The sequence below is a fragment of the Gekko japonicus genome, unplaced genomic scaffold (assembly GCF_001447785.1).
Source record: "Gekko japonicus isolate JY-2015 unplaced genomic scaffold, Gekko_japonicus_V1.1 scaffold1477, whole genome shotgun sequence".
Lineage (NCBI taxonomy): Eukaryota > Metazoa > Chordata > Lepidosauria > Squamata > Gekkonidae > Gekko > Gekko japonicus.
Window position 1 is genome coordinate 160,982 of NW_015161995.1, and position 18,769 is coordinate 179,750.

Below are 18,769 nucleotides of genomic sequence, written 5' to 3' on the forward strand. Positions count from 1 at the left end.
TAAAAATTAAAATCACAATTTAAGTCTGCCAGTAAATTAATCAAATGCAGTCCTAAATAAAACAGTCTTCAACTGCATCTTAAATACTGAAAGTGAGGGGGTCAGGCACACCTCTCTGAGGAGGTTGTTCCATAATCTTGGGGCTATCCATCAACCAAGCTTCTTTGACTGACAGGGCAGTCAGGTGGGCCTCTCCCTGTGATCTTAATTCCTGAGCAGCAACATATGGGAGAAGCTGCTCCTTCAGACACCCTGGTCCCAAGCCATGTAGGGACACCCTAAATTGGGCTTGGGAATGGACTGGTAGCCAGTATAATTGCTGTAGTATTGGGGTCACATGCTCCTGACAGCTTTGCAAAGATCCCAATAACTAGCAGGTACTTGGTGGACCACTGGAAAATGGCCTGTGGAAGAGGACCACAATCTACCTTCTTCCCATTTCCTAGTGTATATTATGGCCAACTAAAATCACTTCCTGCATGTTTAATCATTAGAAGTGAAATGTACATAAATTCAGTGGGTAGGAGGAGCCCTTCGAGTGGCATTCAGGGTGTGCAGAGGACATTTCACCTTGTCCCCTGTCACACTGCAAGGTGCCTCTTCACCTTGAATGATTCTAAGTCAGGTTCTGATGCAGTCATGATGGGTGGCAGTGGTGGACAGCTTTTGGCCTCATAGGGGCGAAATCATAATATGGTACATTTTGCATGCATAGATACTCTAGCTGTACTATATGGGTTCCCTATAGACATCTGCTTAGTTTATTGTAATTACTGGCAAATCTGTCTTATGTCAAATACCATGTGCCTATAACTACAGCAATAGTTCCTCAAGAGTAAGAAGTTTATTGCAAGATGCCCTGACCCTACTGAATAGGGTGTATATATTATCTATTTCTTCTTTTCTTTTAAATTGCCCGATCTTGCACTTTGCCCTGTGGTCAGGAATAGCAGTGAACTTAGTAAAATCACAGATCCATTAAAATGGCATTACAGGAAGTTGGAGGGGTTGGTTGGGGGGGGGAGAGTACATGCCACAATTTAGAGCCCCATGTTTCCTGTCTGTGCCACTCCACTTCCCTTTCCTGAAGTGGTATGTGTGCTTCATTTGTTAGTTTGTTAATGATACTGAGTTTGGCTAAAATAACAATTGCTGTAAGCAAACAAGACTGAAGGGTAAACTCATTGCGCTTAGTGGCACCACAGATTTCACTGCCACCACTACCCCCACCCCACACAGATGGATGCTAATGGTTCATTATCCTGTATGATGGGAGATCCTTTCCTGAGAGTAGTAAGGGAATATGTACTTGCACAGTTTTAGGAATTTGTGTTCAGAATTTGACCCCAGAAGATACAACCTCTTCAGTGGCATTTCCTACCTGCTTTAACAAAGTTCTCCAGCTTACCTTGAAGGATACAATATACAGAGGAGAAACAGCCCTGTATCACATCACCAACAACAACAAAGAATCGCCCGGGAAACTTCTGCAGAGGCACGGATACTCTTAACACTGCAAGGATAGACCACAGCTTTTTGCATGGGAGGAGGGGAAGGGGGTACCCAGGGCAATAGCAACCAGCCACAATAACCCCTTGGATCGTGCAGTACCAGGCCTTTGCCATTCCCAGCTGCTTCCTCCTTGCACTGATCTGTGGGACTCACAGGGAAACAAATGCCAAAGGCATTGTCTCAGCGTGAACCAAAGCGTGGCATCTGAGATGAAAATGCTGAGTGAGGATATTTTTTTTTAAAAAAATGCAAAATGTCGGATAGAAAATCCATCCTGCAAAGGAAACAACAATTTCATTCATCAAAGAAGAATGGTAGGAGAGACAGACACAACAACAGAGGAAGTGGGCCCATGCATGCAGTTCCTTAGACAAACAGTCTTTTGGGTAGTCTAGGATATGTTGCTGGGGTGAGGTGGGGGAGTTCTTGCCTCTAAATTAACTCTTAGTACCCTGGGAAAGGAAGGCCAGAAGGAAATCTAAGTTCAAGGAAAAGGTCTAGAAACTATAAGACTTTATTTTAAATTAATGGTACCTACTAAGCTTAACTGTCCACCTATCTCAAAAAGAACAGACTGAAGCAACAATTCAGAGGAAAGAGATGTAAAGGATCTGAGAAGGGCAGAATTTGTTTTTGATAGTAGTGGGTTATCCCTGATGCCTAGCTCAAATTGTATTATAATCATACAGGCTGCCTCCATTAATTATTGAGGGGAAAGGAACGGTTTTTCCAAGTCTTCTTACAATATCATTGGGAATTTTTGCACAAGGAGCTACTATATATGGAAGAGGTATCAGCAGCTTTGGTGGCTGGAAGTGAGCAGGGTTTTAGTTGCAGGCTCTCCCACCAGAAAACATAAAGGAAGGCACCTGTTGGCACTTGTTCCACCTGCATGAAGCCATGCTGTTTTCCACCTCATTTCCAAATCCCTCATGTGGAAATGTAGCCTGATCCCATTTGGGGACACCATGTATTCTTCATAGAAATAGAGCTTGTGCCAGTGGGCAGTTGTTGCCTTGGATGGGATACAAAAATGATTGTTGCCATGGAATAATTCTTAAAGGGATTGGTGTGCTTGGCCAGGTTTTTAGTTCATTGGGTGGTTCTTCAGGAGGATTTGGTTTTTCTTCAGCTGGTCATACAAAAAGCCCACCGACCCACCTCCAACTTTGCTTTTGTAAAAGATTGTATGAAAATTACCATGAAGCATGACATGCTCTTGGGCCACGTACACCTTTCCTGGCCTTCGGTATTTATTTATTTATGTACATTCTTTATAATCCACCTTTTTCCCTGGGACTCAAGGCAGATTGTACATAGTGAGCACAGTTTTTAAAATGGGACATTCAATAACCAATGCATTAGGATTGTAAAAGTCTGGAACCATCAGAAAGAACTTACACAGAGCATCAGTATTAACATAACATGTTACATTACGTAATAGGATCCTGTTTACACTAAACTATACATTGCAGTATAGACCACAGTCCCTAATCATTTATCCAAGTAAGTCTGTAAACCATTTTGTACTGTGCAATCCTATTACCTGGGTAGAAAAGCCCTCTTGACTAATTCAGTTTTGCATAGTTTTCAGAAAGCCAGGAGAGTGGGAGCCTTCCTGACCTCCTCCGGCAGAGGCCGTTCTATAAGGTGGGAGCCAGAATGGAGGAAGCACCTGTACAGGCCATTGCTGATTTTGCCCACTTGTAGGTTGGCACCTGCAGAAGGCCCTGCTCACCTGAGCAAAGCTGTCATGGCAGACCACGGGAGAGAGGTGATCCTACAGATAACAGGGACCAAAGCCATCAAGGGCTTTGTATGTGATAGCCAATACCTTAAGTTGAACCCAGTAACAAATGGGCAGCCAGTGGAATGACTGCAGAATGCGAGTAATATGTATGGTCTGTCTAGCTCCTGATAATAAACACGGGGCAGCATTCTGCACCAGTTGGAGTTTCCATGTTGATTTGAGGGGAGAGCAATGTACAGTGCATTACAGTAGTCTATTCTCAATGTTCCTATGGTGTGGATCCAGGCAGCCAGATCAACCATTTCAAGGCAAGGGGCCATCTTACAGGGTAGGCTGAGTTGGTAGAAAGTCTTTTTTGCAGCTGCATTAATTTGCTTTTCCAGTAACGAAGCTGGATCCAGTATGACTCAAGAGTCAGCATGGGCCTTTGAACACCATGAAAAGGGGGGAGGGGGAGTACAATGTCCATCAAGACTTCTGCCTTCCCAACTGGCATTACCTGTCTTTTCAGGATTTAAGTTTAATCTTTTCACTTCTGTGATTATGATTAGTTCGCTGGAGAGCCAATAGAGCTTGGCCCTTGTTTTACATATCAAATCCATTTCAGCTATTGGGAAATTAGGGCAATTTCCCAGCCAGATGGAGCAAAGAGTTAAAGTAACAGGATCGGACTGTGTGGGATCAGCAGCTAGCAACCTCAACCTCCTGGTCTGATGAAGGCGATCAGTCAAAGTGTCAAAGCAAGACATCACTTTGAAAATGCATATTACAAGCCTTTAAGTTCTGAAATTCAATGAATGCCCTAATTTTGGATGCTCTTGAAAATGGCTGGTTCCTCTTAAATATATGTTCATTCTAAAGCACAATCCATATAGAACTCCCTGCATATCATCATCCACATTATACAAAAAGAACAACAAAACAGAAAATAACAGAAGAATGCTTATGTTAGAGAATTGAGAATGCTCAACTTTTTATAGGCTGCAAAAGTTAAATGCTGTTAGCAAGTAGTGAGTGAGATAATTACATTTTTTAAAAATTTCTTTTAGGTGCATCTCCGTACCCAGGTATTCAAATAGATGAAGACTTTTTCAGCAAATTAAAAGAAGGTTTACGAATGAAAGCTCCAGATTTTGCAACACCAGAAATGTAAGGGTGCTTGAATGGCTGCAGAACATAATTTTGGAATAAACCCTAATGAACCATTGCATGCATGGAATAAGCCCCCAACAGCCTTGCTGGGGGCAGGGGGTGGGGGTGGGTGGAAGAAGAGGAAAGTGAGTGCTGCACATGTTCCCTGCCGGCTACAAATAATCCCAATTGCTTTTCCCTTTTGTGAGGGTGCTGGTGGGTAATTTCCCCTCACAAATATTCATTTATACATCGAATAAATCAATCAGTATTTCCCAACACTGGAAGCCTAAGAACCTTTAAACTGGACATGATCAGCATTCAACCGCAGGCTATCTGAATGCAAAACATGCACTTCAAGCCACTCCCAAGTGCAGACATAACCAGATATGTCTTGTGTGTGAACAGTGCCCAAGAGCCAAAGAAATTCAGCTACATGTAGTGAGACGCCATGGCTCAGGGGCAGAGCATCTGCCTTTGCTAGGGTTGCCAGTTCCACGCTGGGAAATACCTGGAGATTTTGGAGGTGGAGCCTTAGAGGGCGGGGTTAGGGAAGGGGCCTTCAGTGGGGTGTAATGCCAAAGGGGCCATTCTCTCCAGGGAAACTGATCTCTGTTGTCTGGGGATCAGTTGTAATACCAGATCTGCAGCCACCACCTGGAGGTTGGCAGCCCTAGCCTTTGCATCCAGAAGGTTCCAGGTTCCATCCCTGGGATGTCCAGTTAAAAGAATCGGGCAGTAGGTGACATGAAAGGCCATGACCTGAGACCCTAGAGAGCTGCTGCTGGTTAGAGTAGACAATAGCGACCTATGGCCTGACACAGCATAAGGCATCCTTACAGTGGCATAGCGGGGGGGGAGGGCACAGGGGCGGTGCCCCCAGGCGCAAAATTCTAGGGGGCAATTTTTTAAATAAAGAAGTAGTAATAATAAATTAAAAAACAGCATGCCCTCCCCCTCACACAGAAAATCTCCCAATGTTTGAACATTCTACACAGTTTTTTAATATGACGGGGCAAATAAATGTTGCCACGTAACATTTTACAGTATTTTTCTTGCTAATGACAGCCATACTACCCTCATGTAATCCTTTCTAGTGAATTACATACATAATGCCTATTAATAGCATGATTTCCCGTTTGAAGATACCAGTACTGAAATGTTCTAAAACTTGCATAAAAATCTTAATTAAAATGTGTAATTTCACACTGAGTTGCAATGGACATCCTAAATTTCAATACATGAGCTTGGGGGGCAAGGGGTTCAATACTGGACTGGTGGAAGGGACTCAGGGAGTGCGAACGGTCCACTGGCTAGGGGGTACAATACTTGCCTTGCCCCGGGCCTTGGCAACCCACGCTACACCACTGCAGCTTTATGTGTTCATTCATGCGGGGGGGGGATTGCTCCTTTCTGATAGCATACCTCCCTGTTTCCTGGGCAATAACAGCAGTGGGGAGCTCCCAGCAGTCCATTTAGCCTGGAACCATCTGTTCTTACTGTTAGTGGCTCTGCAAAGGCCGATATATTTCCAAGAACTGCCACCGGATGACCTGACTGAGCCTGCAAAAGTTGCTCTACAACTGACCTGTCCTCTCTCTCCCTCCCACCTCAATCCCACTCTATTTGTTAAAGTATTTTTGTTGTTGTTCCCTTCTGGGGTGTATTACAATTCCAAAGATGACATATCTGAGAAACCCCCAAATGGTTTAAAAACAGGAAGCAGCCCCAACAGGAAACCCCTTCCCATTGCTTCCTGTATGACTATATGACACCTCCACTCCTTCCAGCTTCTAAGATTTCATCACCCACTTCCCACATCCTTCCAGAACTGTGTTCATGGCCACAACGTGGGTCTTTTCAACTGCAGGCTTGAGCTTCTACACATAGCAAACAATGGGCTTGTGCAGAGTCTGAACCCTGTCCCTATCCTGTTCCCTTGTGGTGTTTGAACTTCACTGTGTTCAGCCAACCCAGATGTGTGAAAATAATTTACAGGTCATCCTAAGGAAGGCAAAACTACTGGGTGAAAATGGCGGGTTTGGGTCTTGCTGGGGATCCAAAGAGGGGAGAAAATAGTAAGCATATGAAGTACATCAAAGGTTATCAAGGCTTTGGAATCAGAGATCTATGAAGAGAAGTCTGCGAGGAGTTGCTGATCTTTATCCTGTAGCACAGAAGGCTGGTGCAGAGACTTGACAGCGGTTTCCAAATACTTGGAAGTGTGATGTAAGCAGAGTCACAGCCTTTGCATGGAAGAGAACAGATAAAGGCTTACACCAAAGTCAGGATTTAGGATTTAATGCAGCACAGATTTTTCTAGCTACGAGAGTAGTCAGTCAATTGAACCATTAATTCACACTCTCTTCCATTTCTTGAACATTTTAAAAGACAGTTTGAATAAACATATTTGATGGTTTGTATATGGATGGAGAGGGCAATTAAAAGAGATGGATCTGAAAAGCGTTCAGTGTATTTCCTCTGGTCTTCATTTGCTGGCTGGCTTCATCACATGCTCACAAGGCTCTGGGCTCCGAGCCCAATTCCAATGAAAACAATGAAACTGGAGATGTTTCTGTGCTTTAATTGTTTTAAACGTTTTTATATATTTTTCTGTATTTTATATGCAGTTTTAATTTTTGATTTGTTTGCCACCTTGGGGACCTTCTGTTGAGTGGAAAGGTGGCATGCTAGTGTTTTAAATAAATAAAAATAAAATCAGCCACAGAAGAAGTAGGACTCATGAGACACTTGCTTTTGGCAGGTATCAGATCATGCTGGACTGTTGGCAAAGCAATCCAAATGAAAGGCCGAGATTCTCAGAGCTGGTGAAAAGATTAGGGGACCTACTGCAGGCAAATGTGCAACAGGTAAGTAGTAAGGTTGTGCTAAGATTTCAGGATAATGAGATTTATGTCAGGTACTTCTTTCACCTCTGATGGATCAAGATGGGTAGCTCTGTTAGTCTGTCTGCAGCAGTACCAGACCACCTCACGCATCTCCTGAGAAACCTGTATAAGGGTCAAGAAGTGACAGTTAGAACTGGACATGGAACAACTGATTGGTTTAGAATAGGAAAAGTATGACAAGGATGTATATTGTCACCCTGCTTATTTAATTTGTATGCAGAGTACATCATGCGAAATACTGGCCTGGATGAATCACAAGCCAGAATTAAGATGATACCACTCTAATGGCAGAAAATGACGAGGACCTAAAGAGCCTCTTGTTGAGGATAAAAGAGGAGAGCGCAAAAGTTGGCTTGATACTCAACATCAAAAAAACTAAGATCATGGCATCCTGCCCCATCTCTCCTTGGCAAATAGAAGGGAAAGTCTTGGAAGCAGTGACAGAATTCACTTTCCTGGGATCCAAGATCACTGCAGATGGTGACTGCAGCCATGAAATTAAGAGACACCTGCTCCTTGGAAGGAAAGCTATTTATTTATTTATTTATTTATTTGTTAAATTTATACCCCGCCCTCCCCCGTAGGGCTCAGTGCGGCTTACATAGTATAAAAACTTACTCATAAAAACCTAGACAGCATAATAAAAAGCAGAGACATTACACTGCCAACAAAGTCATTACACTGCCAACATAGTCAAAGCGATGGTATTCCCAGTAGTAATGTATGGCTGCGAGAGCTGGACCATAAGGAAGGCCAAGCGCCAAAGAATAGATGCTTTCGAATTATTGAGAGTCCTTTGGACTGTGAGGAGATCAAATCAGTCAATCCTAAAGGAAATCAAACCTGACTGTTCCCTGGAAGGCCAGATACTGAAGCTCAAATACTTTGGCCACCAAATGAGAAGGGAGCACTCACTGGAGAAGACATTGATGCTGGGAAAGACTGAAGGCAACAGAAGAAAGGGACGGCAAAGCATGAGATGGTTAGACAGTGTTACTGACGCAATGAGCATGAAATTGAGCAAACTCCAGAGGACTGCAGAAGACAGGAGGGCCTGGCATGATGTGGTCGGACTTGACTGTGTGACTGAACAACAACAAGCAGTAGAAAAGAGAAAGAGTCCAGTAGCACCTTAAAGACTAACAAAATATGTGGCAGGGTATGAACTTTTGTTAGTCACTGCTTATTTCGTCAGATTCTTCTTATCTGAAGAAGTGAGCAGTGACTCATGAAAGCTCATACCCTACCACAAATATTTGTTGGTCTTTAAGGTGCTACTGGACTCTTTCTCTTTTCTACTTTCACTTCTGGGGGACTTGTGCTTCAGTACAGAAGTTCTGGAATTTATATGATTTACTTTACGTGAGAGTAAATATCCTGGATTATAACTTTGTTTTAACACCAGTGACCTATCTATTAGGTAAGGTCCCTCTTGGATTGGAAAAAACAACATGAAGTTCTGTTAAAATATCTAATTATTGCACCCAGAATTATATTGCCTCAAATGTCGAAGCAGCTAAAACTTCCATCAGTTCAACAATGGCTGCAGAAGGTATGATACATAACTATTATGATACATAATTAGGTATGATACATAATTATTATGAAGAGGATCACCACTTATAAGTATATGTGGATATGTAAAGTATGGTCACTACATACATTTGTACAAACATGGTTAACATATATCAACTACTGGAATTATTACAACCCATCCAGTGAGGTACAACAACAGTTGTTAGAATGTATTTGGGGGACCTGCTCTTGGGATTCATAAAGGTCCTTTATGAACAATTTGAGAATGACAAGATGGGAGCAGGCACCTTAATAATCCTGCAATGACAGTTGTATATCATACCTGCTGTTAAAGGAAATGTTTGTTACAATTAAAATATTTATTTTTAAGTTCTATGCACTCTATTACTACCCCTAGGTAGTACACCCTTGCTGTCTCTCTCTTGGAAGTAAGATAGCTTCTGCCCAGGAAGCTTTAGCCGATTAAAGGCCAAGAACTACTGCTATAGGTCATCACTTGCAGCTTTTTGTAGGGTCTGAGAAGCCAGCTTTGTCCATATGAGCTGCCTGCATCAGCCTCTACGCACTTGATCTCATGAAGAGCTCAATCACATTCAACACCAGGAGCAGTCATTGCCTGCCTCTTGGGGGTCTCCGATCCAAGCGTTAACCAGGGCTGACCCTGCTTAGCTTCCGAGACCTGATGAGATTGGGCTAGCTTGGGCAATCCAGTCATGACCAATGGGCAACAGGGGCAGCTGCCCAACCACCTGCACTCTGACAGAGGGGAGAAAAGAACAGCACGCCCCCCCCCTCATACCCACCCCGTTTAGGGCTCGGTTCTGCCTGATTGTGGAGTCAATAAGGAAGAGATCATACAAGACTGTGTATAGACGCTAAACAAACAATTAATAGCCAATTGTATACAAAATATGTATTGTGTTGCTATGAAATTAAAAAAACCAAAGTATTATATAACATATACAATAAGGATCCAAAATAGAAATATGACGAAATTTCCAGATGTGTTCGTTTCATGAGTCTTCTTCGGAACAGGATCAATGTGTAACTTAAGACTGCAAGAACCGTTTTTTTCTACTTGTGAACAAGTCTGTATACAGTTAACAAATCTTTATGCTTATAGGATGGCAAGGACTATATCCCCCTGGATATATTATCAGTGGATTCTGGATCTGACTGTTCCACCTTTTCTGTTCCTCAGACGAAGGAAGATGAATCAGCACCACCCTTGAATAGTGGACTATTTGAAAATTCTGGGTAAGGCAGAAATTACTGAAGTATTTTATATTTAGAAGGTGGGTGGCAGGTAGCATAAGTTGCCGCACAATCTCCAGAATGATGCAGAAGATGGCAAACGGCTTGTTTTTAACTGCATCTGCTTTTGTTTTTTTGTAACGTTGTACAAACAGTCAAATGACCTACAGAAGAAATGAAAAAGACACAACTAAGATAAAATGCCTGTAAGGCCTTGTAGGCTCCAAAGCTGGCCCATTGGAAAACTCCATCATTGTGCCTCATTTATGTAGAAGATGCTGCAAACGGAATGTCATTTTTTATATAAAATATAAAATCTTGAGAATTCCTCAGTTCTCTTTAGCTCTAGTTCAATTGCATCTATTTTTAAAATAATAAACTTCTTACCACAGCATGAAAGCCCCAAGGTACCTTTATATCTGTATGGATATTCATGTCATTTATTGTATTTTTACATGGTTGTTCAAAAAATTGGCTGCCAAAGCAGTTTATAACCAAAATACAAGTACCAATCAAAATATAGGGTTGGATTCAACCAGCTTTTTTGCTTAGTCTTCTCTAGTACTCATTCTTACCACAGCTGTTGTCCCGCATGGCTTTTGTCCATACAGGACCTGTGATCCCCAGCATAGCCATTTTGGGTGGCCAAAAGGTTCCGCTCCTCCCTTTTTAAGAACATAAGAGAAGCCAGTGTTGGATCAGGCCAATGGCCCATCCAGTCCAACACTCTGTCACACAGTGGCCAAAAATACCAGGTGCCATCAGGAGGTCCACCAGTGGAGCCAGGACACTAGAAGCCCTCCCACTGTTGCCCCCCCCAAGCACCAAGAATACAGAGCATCGCTTGCCCCAGCTGAGAAGAATGATCAGGGGGTGAGGTTCCCCCCACAAGTCCTCAAGGGTCCTTTGCTTGTAAATATTAATAATCACTGCTGGTATCCCAACCACTATTATACTGTCCTAGGCAGGCAATACAAAGACAGGATTCTCAGAATGGTATTTGTCTTTTCTAGTTTGTGTGTGTGTGGGGGGGTGGAGATGGTTGATTGACAACATAAAGATCTGCTTAAAAATGTGATATCAATAACTTATTTTATATGAGGCCTTGAAAAGAACATTGAAAAAAAATTCTCTGTTAACAGAGGGCACTGAATTTAATATATGTAAACCACTGGCCATTTGGGCTGACCAGATGACCTTATAAGCTCCCAAGCAGGACATGAAGATGATGGCCACATGCCAAGATCAAGTTTTGTAGGCGGCAGCAGCACTACAATATCAGTACTACGGTTGCCAAGCAGTATCTGACAACTAGTACCGGTAGGAGGGTGGGGGGAGCTGTGTCCTGGAAGAAAAACTAAAAAGAAAAACAAGGCATTGTCTATTTACAGGAAATCCTGACCAAAGAGTTTCTTGGGAATCCTAGAGCTGCCTGTAAGTGGCGCAGGCAATACAACGCCTGCTTTAACAACAACACTCGAGCAGCCACTATGGCTGTTCGAGACCACCGCGGTCGAGGTGAGCTCTCGACCCGAGTCCCAGCTTCCGCCCACCCAGCGGCTCGAAAGCAGAGTAACCGATGCAAGTAGAGACATGGGTACCCACCCTTAGACGGATAGGGGGCACCCAAGTGAGAACGGCGGCGGCAACCAGCAACAGCTGAGCACCGGCGGCAAGAAATGGCGGAGAAATGGCGCGGCGGCGGCAACAACGGAGCCTGTGGAGTGATCCCTGGTGGCCGGCTAAAAGAACAACAGGCGGTCGTCACTGGCGGAGGTGGAGGCAGGGGCGCCCAATGACGTCATTCGGAGGCGCGGCGGAGCCGGAAAGGACATAGCTGGGCCAGAAGAGGATGTCGCTGTGTGCCGCATGCCTGCCACCGAGTCCCAGAAGAACACCTCGCCGAGAATAAATCGCCAGAAGGAACATCTCGCCGGGGAGAGCTGAGCCAAAAAGCAGAAGAGAACAGCAAAAATACCACTGGGTGTCGGTAGGTAGTCCCATCCCCCCAATGAAATGTGACCTTAGTTAGGGTAGTACAAAAATGTGACTAGCACACTTACTGTAAACCGCCCAGAGACCCCCACGGGGGTTAGGGCGGTATAATAAATCGAAACTATAAATAAATAAATAAATAAGGGTAGCCCTAGGAATCACCAGAACCTCTATGGTCAGAACTTCCTATAAGCAGACAAGGCCTTATTTTTCTTTTCAGTTTTTCTATCTAGGACGATTGCATCAACCCTGCTTTGGCCCAAGTTTCCACCTGCCAATCAGATGAGCATCAGCGCACAATGGCTGCAGTCATCTGGTGGTTCCGTGCCATAAGCAGGCAAATGGGAAACCTAATCAGTACAGTTTCAAATGCACTTTGTTGTCACTCTGCCCTCTTTATCATAAGGTATGTGAAGTTATAATACATAGTTGCACATCGGTCTTCTCAGAAGCATGCAGGTGTCCATAAGCAGCGAGAGTACAAAGCTAGCAGCAATGTTGTTTGTTAACCATAGATGACTGATTCTGAAATTGTCTTACAAACTTTTTTCTCCACCTGCTGTTTTCAGAAGATATGTTAATGTCTTCAAAATGAAACCACCACAGAGAGTCAAGAGGTTTGAGGAGCTGTCACCCAAGGAAAGATCTGAACGTGATGTAAGGCATTTCTAAAATTGTTCATATTTTTATGAGCCGCTTCTGAATTTTCCCTCTTGTTCATTTATTATATAGGAAGGCTCTTATGTTGCAGGGACCTGGGAGGAGGCAATACATTGCACATCTAACACTGTATATTCTTCAAGCAGGGCTTAACCACCAGTGTTAGGCAGAGACAGTAGATTCTGCTTGTACTTCCAGTGTCCTTTTGTGCAGTGCTTTAATCTTTTTTTTGCCATATGAGTGAATGGCAACCATTCATTTATAGGGGAGCAAAGAATGTGCTCAGGAACCAAGATGGGACAAGAGCTTTACATTCTTCTGTCCCTGGTGACCACAGCTGTATTTCTTGCTCCCAGCCATAAGAAGTTACAGTCCTATTTGTGAATAAGATGTTCAGTCCCATTTGATTGCAAAATAAAAAGATGGTGAGTGAAAGTATTCCAACTGAGCAGAATTTGTCAGTTGTAACAAAACCAAATTGAATTGTCACCACTGCTAAAGAGAACCATCTTTCTTGTAACCAATATACTACTGATACATTACCAAAGTTAAAATCGGGGTAAAAAACAGAGCAGCAGGTACCAAGGCAAAGAAAAAGAAAGAGGGAAATCTTGGGGAAACAAGTTTGGCACAAGAAACTCAAGAGCCTCAGAACCAGGCAAATAGCAGGCTTGTGGCCATAACTGGGAAAGCCCTGCTTCTTGTTTCAGGTCACCTCACCTCAGAGAGAGATGGGGGATGACTAAAGAGGATGACAGTCAACAGTTAAGAACATAAGGCTGGATTCAAGAAAACCAAGAGCATCTAGGACATTAGTGGACTCCTCTGAGCAACTCATCCATGGCCTTGGCCACAGTAACTGAAATTAATCCAAGCAACTGCAGTTATACAGAGCTCTAATAACATACCCAGATTGCACTGCTGAATTGGTAGCATCTAACTGGAAGAGATAATAACACCAGGAGAAGTAAAAGACCCCACATGAGATGGATTGACTCAACAAAGGAAGCAACAAAGGAAGCAAGACCTGAACAGGCTCCTAATGATATGGCGTTCTGGAGGTCATTAAATCATAGGGTCACCCGGTCACCATAAGTGACTTGTTGGCATATCAAATTGTGCTGGATGGGAAAAGAGAAAAATTATCTGCAAAACCACTCATAGAAGGGCTATGGTGAGCTACCATGTTTTGAGCTTACATAATCAGGGCAGAATTACATCCACAGTGCATAAAAACCTCAGCTAACATGTTCAGTCATGTGTATCTCCAGTTCACTCTGCTTGTGCTTTAGCTGTCTACGTCCTGTTTCATTGCCCCACCTCCAGATAAATAAAGTGCTGAGTGACCACTGTGCGAAGGAAGTGTGCAATTAGGTGCAAGTGTAGCTAGTTCCTGGGACATTTCCTCATTTCAGAGAGTCAACCAGGCCTTTGATAGGAACCACAGTTAAGTCAGTGTGATACTCCCTCACTGCCAGGAACCATCTGATTCACCAACCTTTGGGGCAGACTATTTTAGAAGAAGAAGAGGAGATTGGATTTATACCCCACCCTTCACTTGGAGTCTCAGAGCGGCTTACAAACTCCTTTCCCTTCCCCTCCCCACAACAGACACCCTGTGAGGTAGGTGGGGCTGAGAGAGCTCTTTCAAGAACTGCTCTTTCAAGAACAGCTCTGACTGAACTATGGCTTGCTCAAGGTCATCCAGCAGCTGCGAGTGGAGGAGTGGGGAATCAAACCTGGTTCTCCCAGGTTAGAGTCCATGCACTTAACCACTACACCAAATTGGCCAAACCACTACACTAAACAACTACAAAACCAACCACACTAAACCACTACACCAAACAAGAGGTCTTCCTGCCTATGCAGAGATTAAAAGAAGTCATCAGCCAAGGTATCAAAATAGCAGACAGTCCATGACAAGGGATCCATAGAAATCTCCCTCACTAAACCATTTAACTCTGTCTCAGTGTAGAAGGTAAGTTGGATGTATGATTGGGAAAGAGATGTGTTGAGATAGCCCTCTGGCTGTCATGGCACGCCTAACGTCCTGGACCGCAGGTATTATGTCAGTTGGCATGGATGCTGAATGTCTCAAGACTAGGGGCCTCGGGGATCTACACACTAAACTGGAGGCAAAGTAGGGAAACTGTTTTATTCCTGTGTCTTCTCCTAAGGAGAAAAACAGCCAGATGGGGTGGTTTTCTCTCTTTAAATTGCAGTAGTTTGTCAAAACAAAAAACAGTCCTAAGAGAACTGCATCTAACATGTCAAACATGCACACACAAAGAACAGAACTGCATTATTACCACCTTTTTCTCTTCCAGAGTTACCAAGCAGACAATGGACTGGTGCTGCCTTCAGAACGGCTCAAACGTTTCACGTGGACAGGCAGCAAACAAAAGCAAACCCTCTTCAGGTATGTGAGTCACACTACACTGTTCATTTACAAATTGGCTAAATGGGACTGCAGTGGTTTGTTGGAAATTTATCTAGGGGTTGTAGGCATCTTTCCCCCCTTCCTTTTGCAGTTCATGTCATCCCCATCTCAGTTTTTTAAAATAAATGGGGATTGATAAAAACAGATATTAGCCCACAAACTCAATGTACACCATATATATATATATGTGCTCAAAGGCATCTCTTTGTCAAAGTAACTGGGTGCAAATGTGTTACTCCAGTGTAGTGCTGCTTGTGCACTAAGACATTTCCAAATATTTTCAAAAAGGGATTCAAGTGGGTTAGAGACATTAAATGTGTGCTAATCCCTGCTGCAAGGAAGATGAGATAGAAAGGGGTTATATAGTACATAATCCACAAACCTGCCTTATTGCCAAGTCATACTTGTATAGAAATATTAATTTCTGTGGGCTCATGTCTCCCTTTAAATGTTAGATAGGTTTCATGTTCAACCCTTGGAATGTATCTAGCTGACCCCTGTTGTATGCATTTCCTATGCAGGCCAGATGGCTGACCATTTGGTCAAATTGCCCGCCATAAACATTCCTTCACTCGCAAAAACGCACGTAGGCCCAAAGATGAGGTGGGACCCTGGGGATCATCTTACTGCAGAGGATGATTCCCAGACCTAACCTATCCCCCACCCATTACCATGACAACCCAAAAGTTGGAAACACCCTGTCTCCTTGCGATTGGCTACTGGCCATGGCTGATCATAATGAGATTAGGGTTTAATTGTCTGATCCCTTGGAAGAGAGCTCAGTTTCTTCTCTTCCTCTCTACTTCATGTTGAATTGTACCTGGGAAAGGCTGTCCCAGGCAGAACAAAGGACTCCTTGTGAGCTGAAGCACATGGCTATGTGCCCGCAAGGATGGAACTATTGTTTCTCAAGATATTGGACTCTTACTATGGACTATTGACCCTACCTGATGTTGGTAAATATGCTCTATTGTGTAGTTAGGCGAAATATTGCTTAGGATGTTCTTTTAAAGTCTTTCTAGTTCTGATTGCAAGCCTGTGCTAAATAAACTTTATTCTTGTTATAAATAGTGTCTGTGAGATGTGTAAACTGACTCCAAGCCTTTTTCCTGTTGCCTGAAACTGCTCACCACATTATTCTACCTTGCTAAGAGTATTCTTGTAATAAGTTCCAGAGGCCAGTTAAGAGTCTGAACCTTGCTTTTGAACTGGAAGGGAACTATAGTTGAAAAGGTTCTGGTGGCTGTGTCTTAAATCCAGAGAGCCTATCTCTCCTGGGTTCTTGTATTAATTCTTTGTTCCAGTAAAGAATTCTTTTCCCTCTCAGTCCTGTGTGGTCTGGGGAGGAGAGAGAATCTTGACAATACTATTGGTCTGCCAGGGTCTAGTCTAATTGGCAGGTGTATGCAGTGGTAGAACAAACAGCCAGCCAGGGCAATGGGGCTTTAGGGCACCCTTTTTGTTTTGGAGCATGATGGGAATTCAGACAGTGTGGAATGTACTGGGAAGAGGTAAGGGCAATCAGTGTAGTGTAAAGTGTGACAGGGATGCAGTAAACAGACAGTGACCCAGGCCAGAACTTACCTTGCCAGGAACTAAGGGGACCACATCACTGAGTCCAACCCCATGACATCAAGCATTGTCCCTCAATTTCAGGCTTTGAAATGCTGGGAATTAAGCAACACTTAGAGCTTAAACAGATTAGTTGAAGATCTGTCACCTCATTCCATCCATTAAATTCAAATTGGTGGCATCTGGAACCTTGATTTGGGCCAGTGTATGGTAGAAAAAGGGGGTTTCACCTTTCAGTCTCCTCACTATTGGAAACCAGGCTTCCTGCTTAGTTAGTATTTTTAAGGGGGGGGGATGTATGTTTAAAAGACACACCTGTATGTTGTCCATCCCTGTAGTAAGAACAACAAATTGTGAGAAAACAACCTGTGCAAACACATTCTTAGGTTGTACTTATCTAAACATTTGTGCCAGACTAGAGTAACCTTGAAATTACTTGGGATGCCAAGTGTGTTCGAGTTGGCACCAGGCAATAGTATCTATTCATCAGGTAAGACATCTATGTAGAAGAGGAGTAGGTTTTTAAACCTCTTTTTTCTGCTTTAAGGAGTCTCAAAGAGGTTTACAATCACATCCCCTTCCTCTCCCCACAACAGTTACCTTGTGAGGTAGGTGGGGCTGAGAGAGTTCTGAGAGAACTGTGACTGGCCCAAGGTCACCCAGCAGGCTTCATGTGGAGGAGTGGGGAACCAAACCCAGCTCTCCATTTTACAGTATGCTGCTCTTAACCACTACACCACGCTGGCTGTATGCTATAGCAGCTATGCAGAATCGCTACTCTGCAAACAGCAACACTGCAGCTGAAATATAGAAACAGTCCTCACAGTGTCCACCCTGAAACAGTAACTAACCCATCCTGGTAAGCAGCATTCTTCATGATAGTCCAGGGTCCCTATGGTTTATCCAGGGTATCCGGATTGGTATCTTTTTAAAACTTTATTTTTTTAAAAGCAGACTTTGTGATGGTGTCTTGGGTTCACTAGTTACACATACATGTCTGCTGGGTCCTCATACATAGAATAAACAGGATTTATTCACAAGCTAAGCAAGCTATAGCTTAGAGTCCCCAACCTTTTTGACCCTGTGAGTACCTTTGAAATTCTGACATGGGGTGGTGGGTGCAACCAGGCAGTGGGCTGCTACAAGAGGCAAAACCAAATGTCAGAAAGCAAGGACATGTATAACTCAGTCTTCAACATTTCTGACAAAAATTCTGTTTAATAGGATGCCTTGTAAGATAAGCATACTGATTAAAAATTAGTTTGTGCGTATACACATTTTACCTTCAGGCACACATGAAAATCCTTTTCCCCCGTGGCACCAGGTACATCTGAAGCAACTTTTTAAAGATCCGCAAAGCCAATCTGATCTCCAAAGGCCAATTGGAAGTTGGACAAAGCAAAAGCCCCACCTATTTTCTAAGAACACTTGGCGAGTGCCAGCAAAGGCGCCACTGGGCACCTGGCCTAGAACCTTAGATTTGGACTAAACGTTGCCATTTTGTGGTAATAGCACTTAAACTGGACCCTCAGATAGACTAAAAGCTTGTATTTGGTACTGGAAGCTGCATTTCAGCAGTGACCTACCAAGGGAAACACCGTCTGATGGTGCACATCCTTCCCTTTCATGACTTAGCAGAAATGTGATCATCCAGTTCTCAAGGCTACTAAAATGGCAACACCACACTGGGGGAATACAGAAGCATCATTTTTTCCCTAGCTCCCAGTTTTATGTTAGCCACCTTCCACTGACAAACTTCTTCCAGGGAGCAAGAGCTTACCCATGATTACCAGCATGTGACACTAAAAACACAGAGCCAGTGTGGTGCAATGTTTATAGAGTTGGCCTCAGATCTGTGAAGCCCAGGTCTGAATACCCACACTCGCACGGAAGCTCACTGGGTGACCTTGGCAGGTCAAAACTTTCAACCTACCTCTCAGGGTTACTGTGAAGCAAAAAGAGAGGAGAGAATGATGTTAAGACACTTTGGGTTCCCATTGGGAGAAAAGA

At 43.5% G+C, this 18,769-nt stretch overlaps 1 protein-coding gene across 1 annotated transcript in view; it reads left to right on the forward strand.

Moving 5' to 3' along the window:
* Positions 1–18,769, forward strand: part of FLT1 (fms related tyrosine kinase 1) — a 177,909-nt gene that overhangs the window by 158,376 nt on the left and 764 nt on the right. The window contains exons 25-29 of the mRNA XM_015405408.1: positions 4,312–4,411; positions 7,158–7,263; positions 9,962–10,095; positions 12,657–12,744; positions 15,075–15,166. Of these exons, the coding sequence (XP_015260894.1) occupies positions 4,312–4,411; positions 7,158–7,263; positions 9,962–10,095; positions 12,657–12,744; positions 15,075–15,166 (520 nt within the window). The remainder of the gene's footprint in view (positions 1–4,311; positions 4,412–7,157; positions 7,264–9,961; positions 10,096–12,656; positions 12,745–15,074; positions 15,167–18,769) is intronic.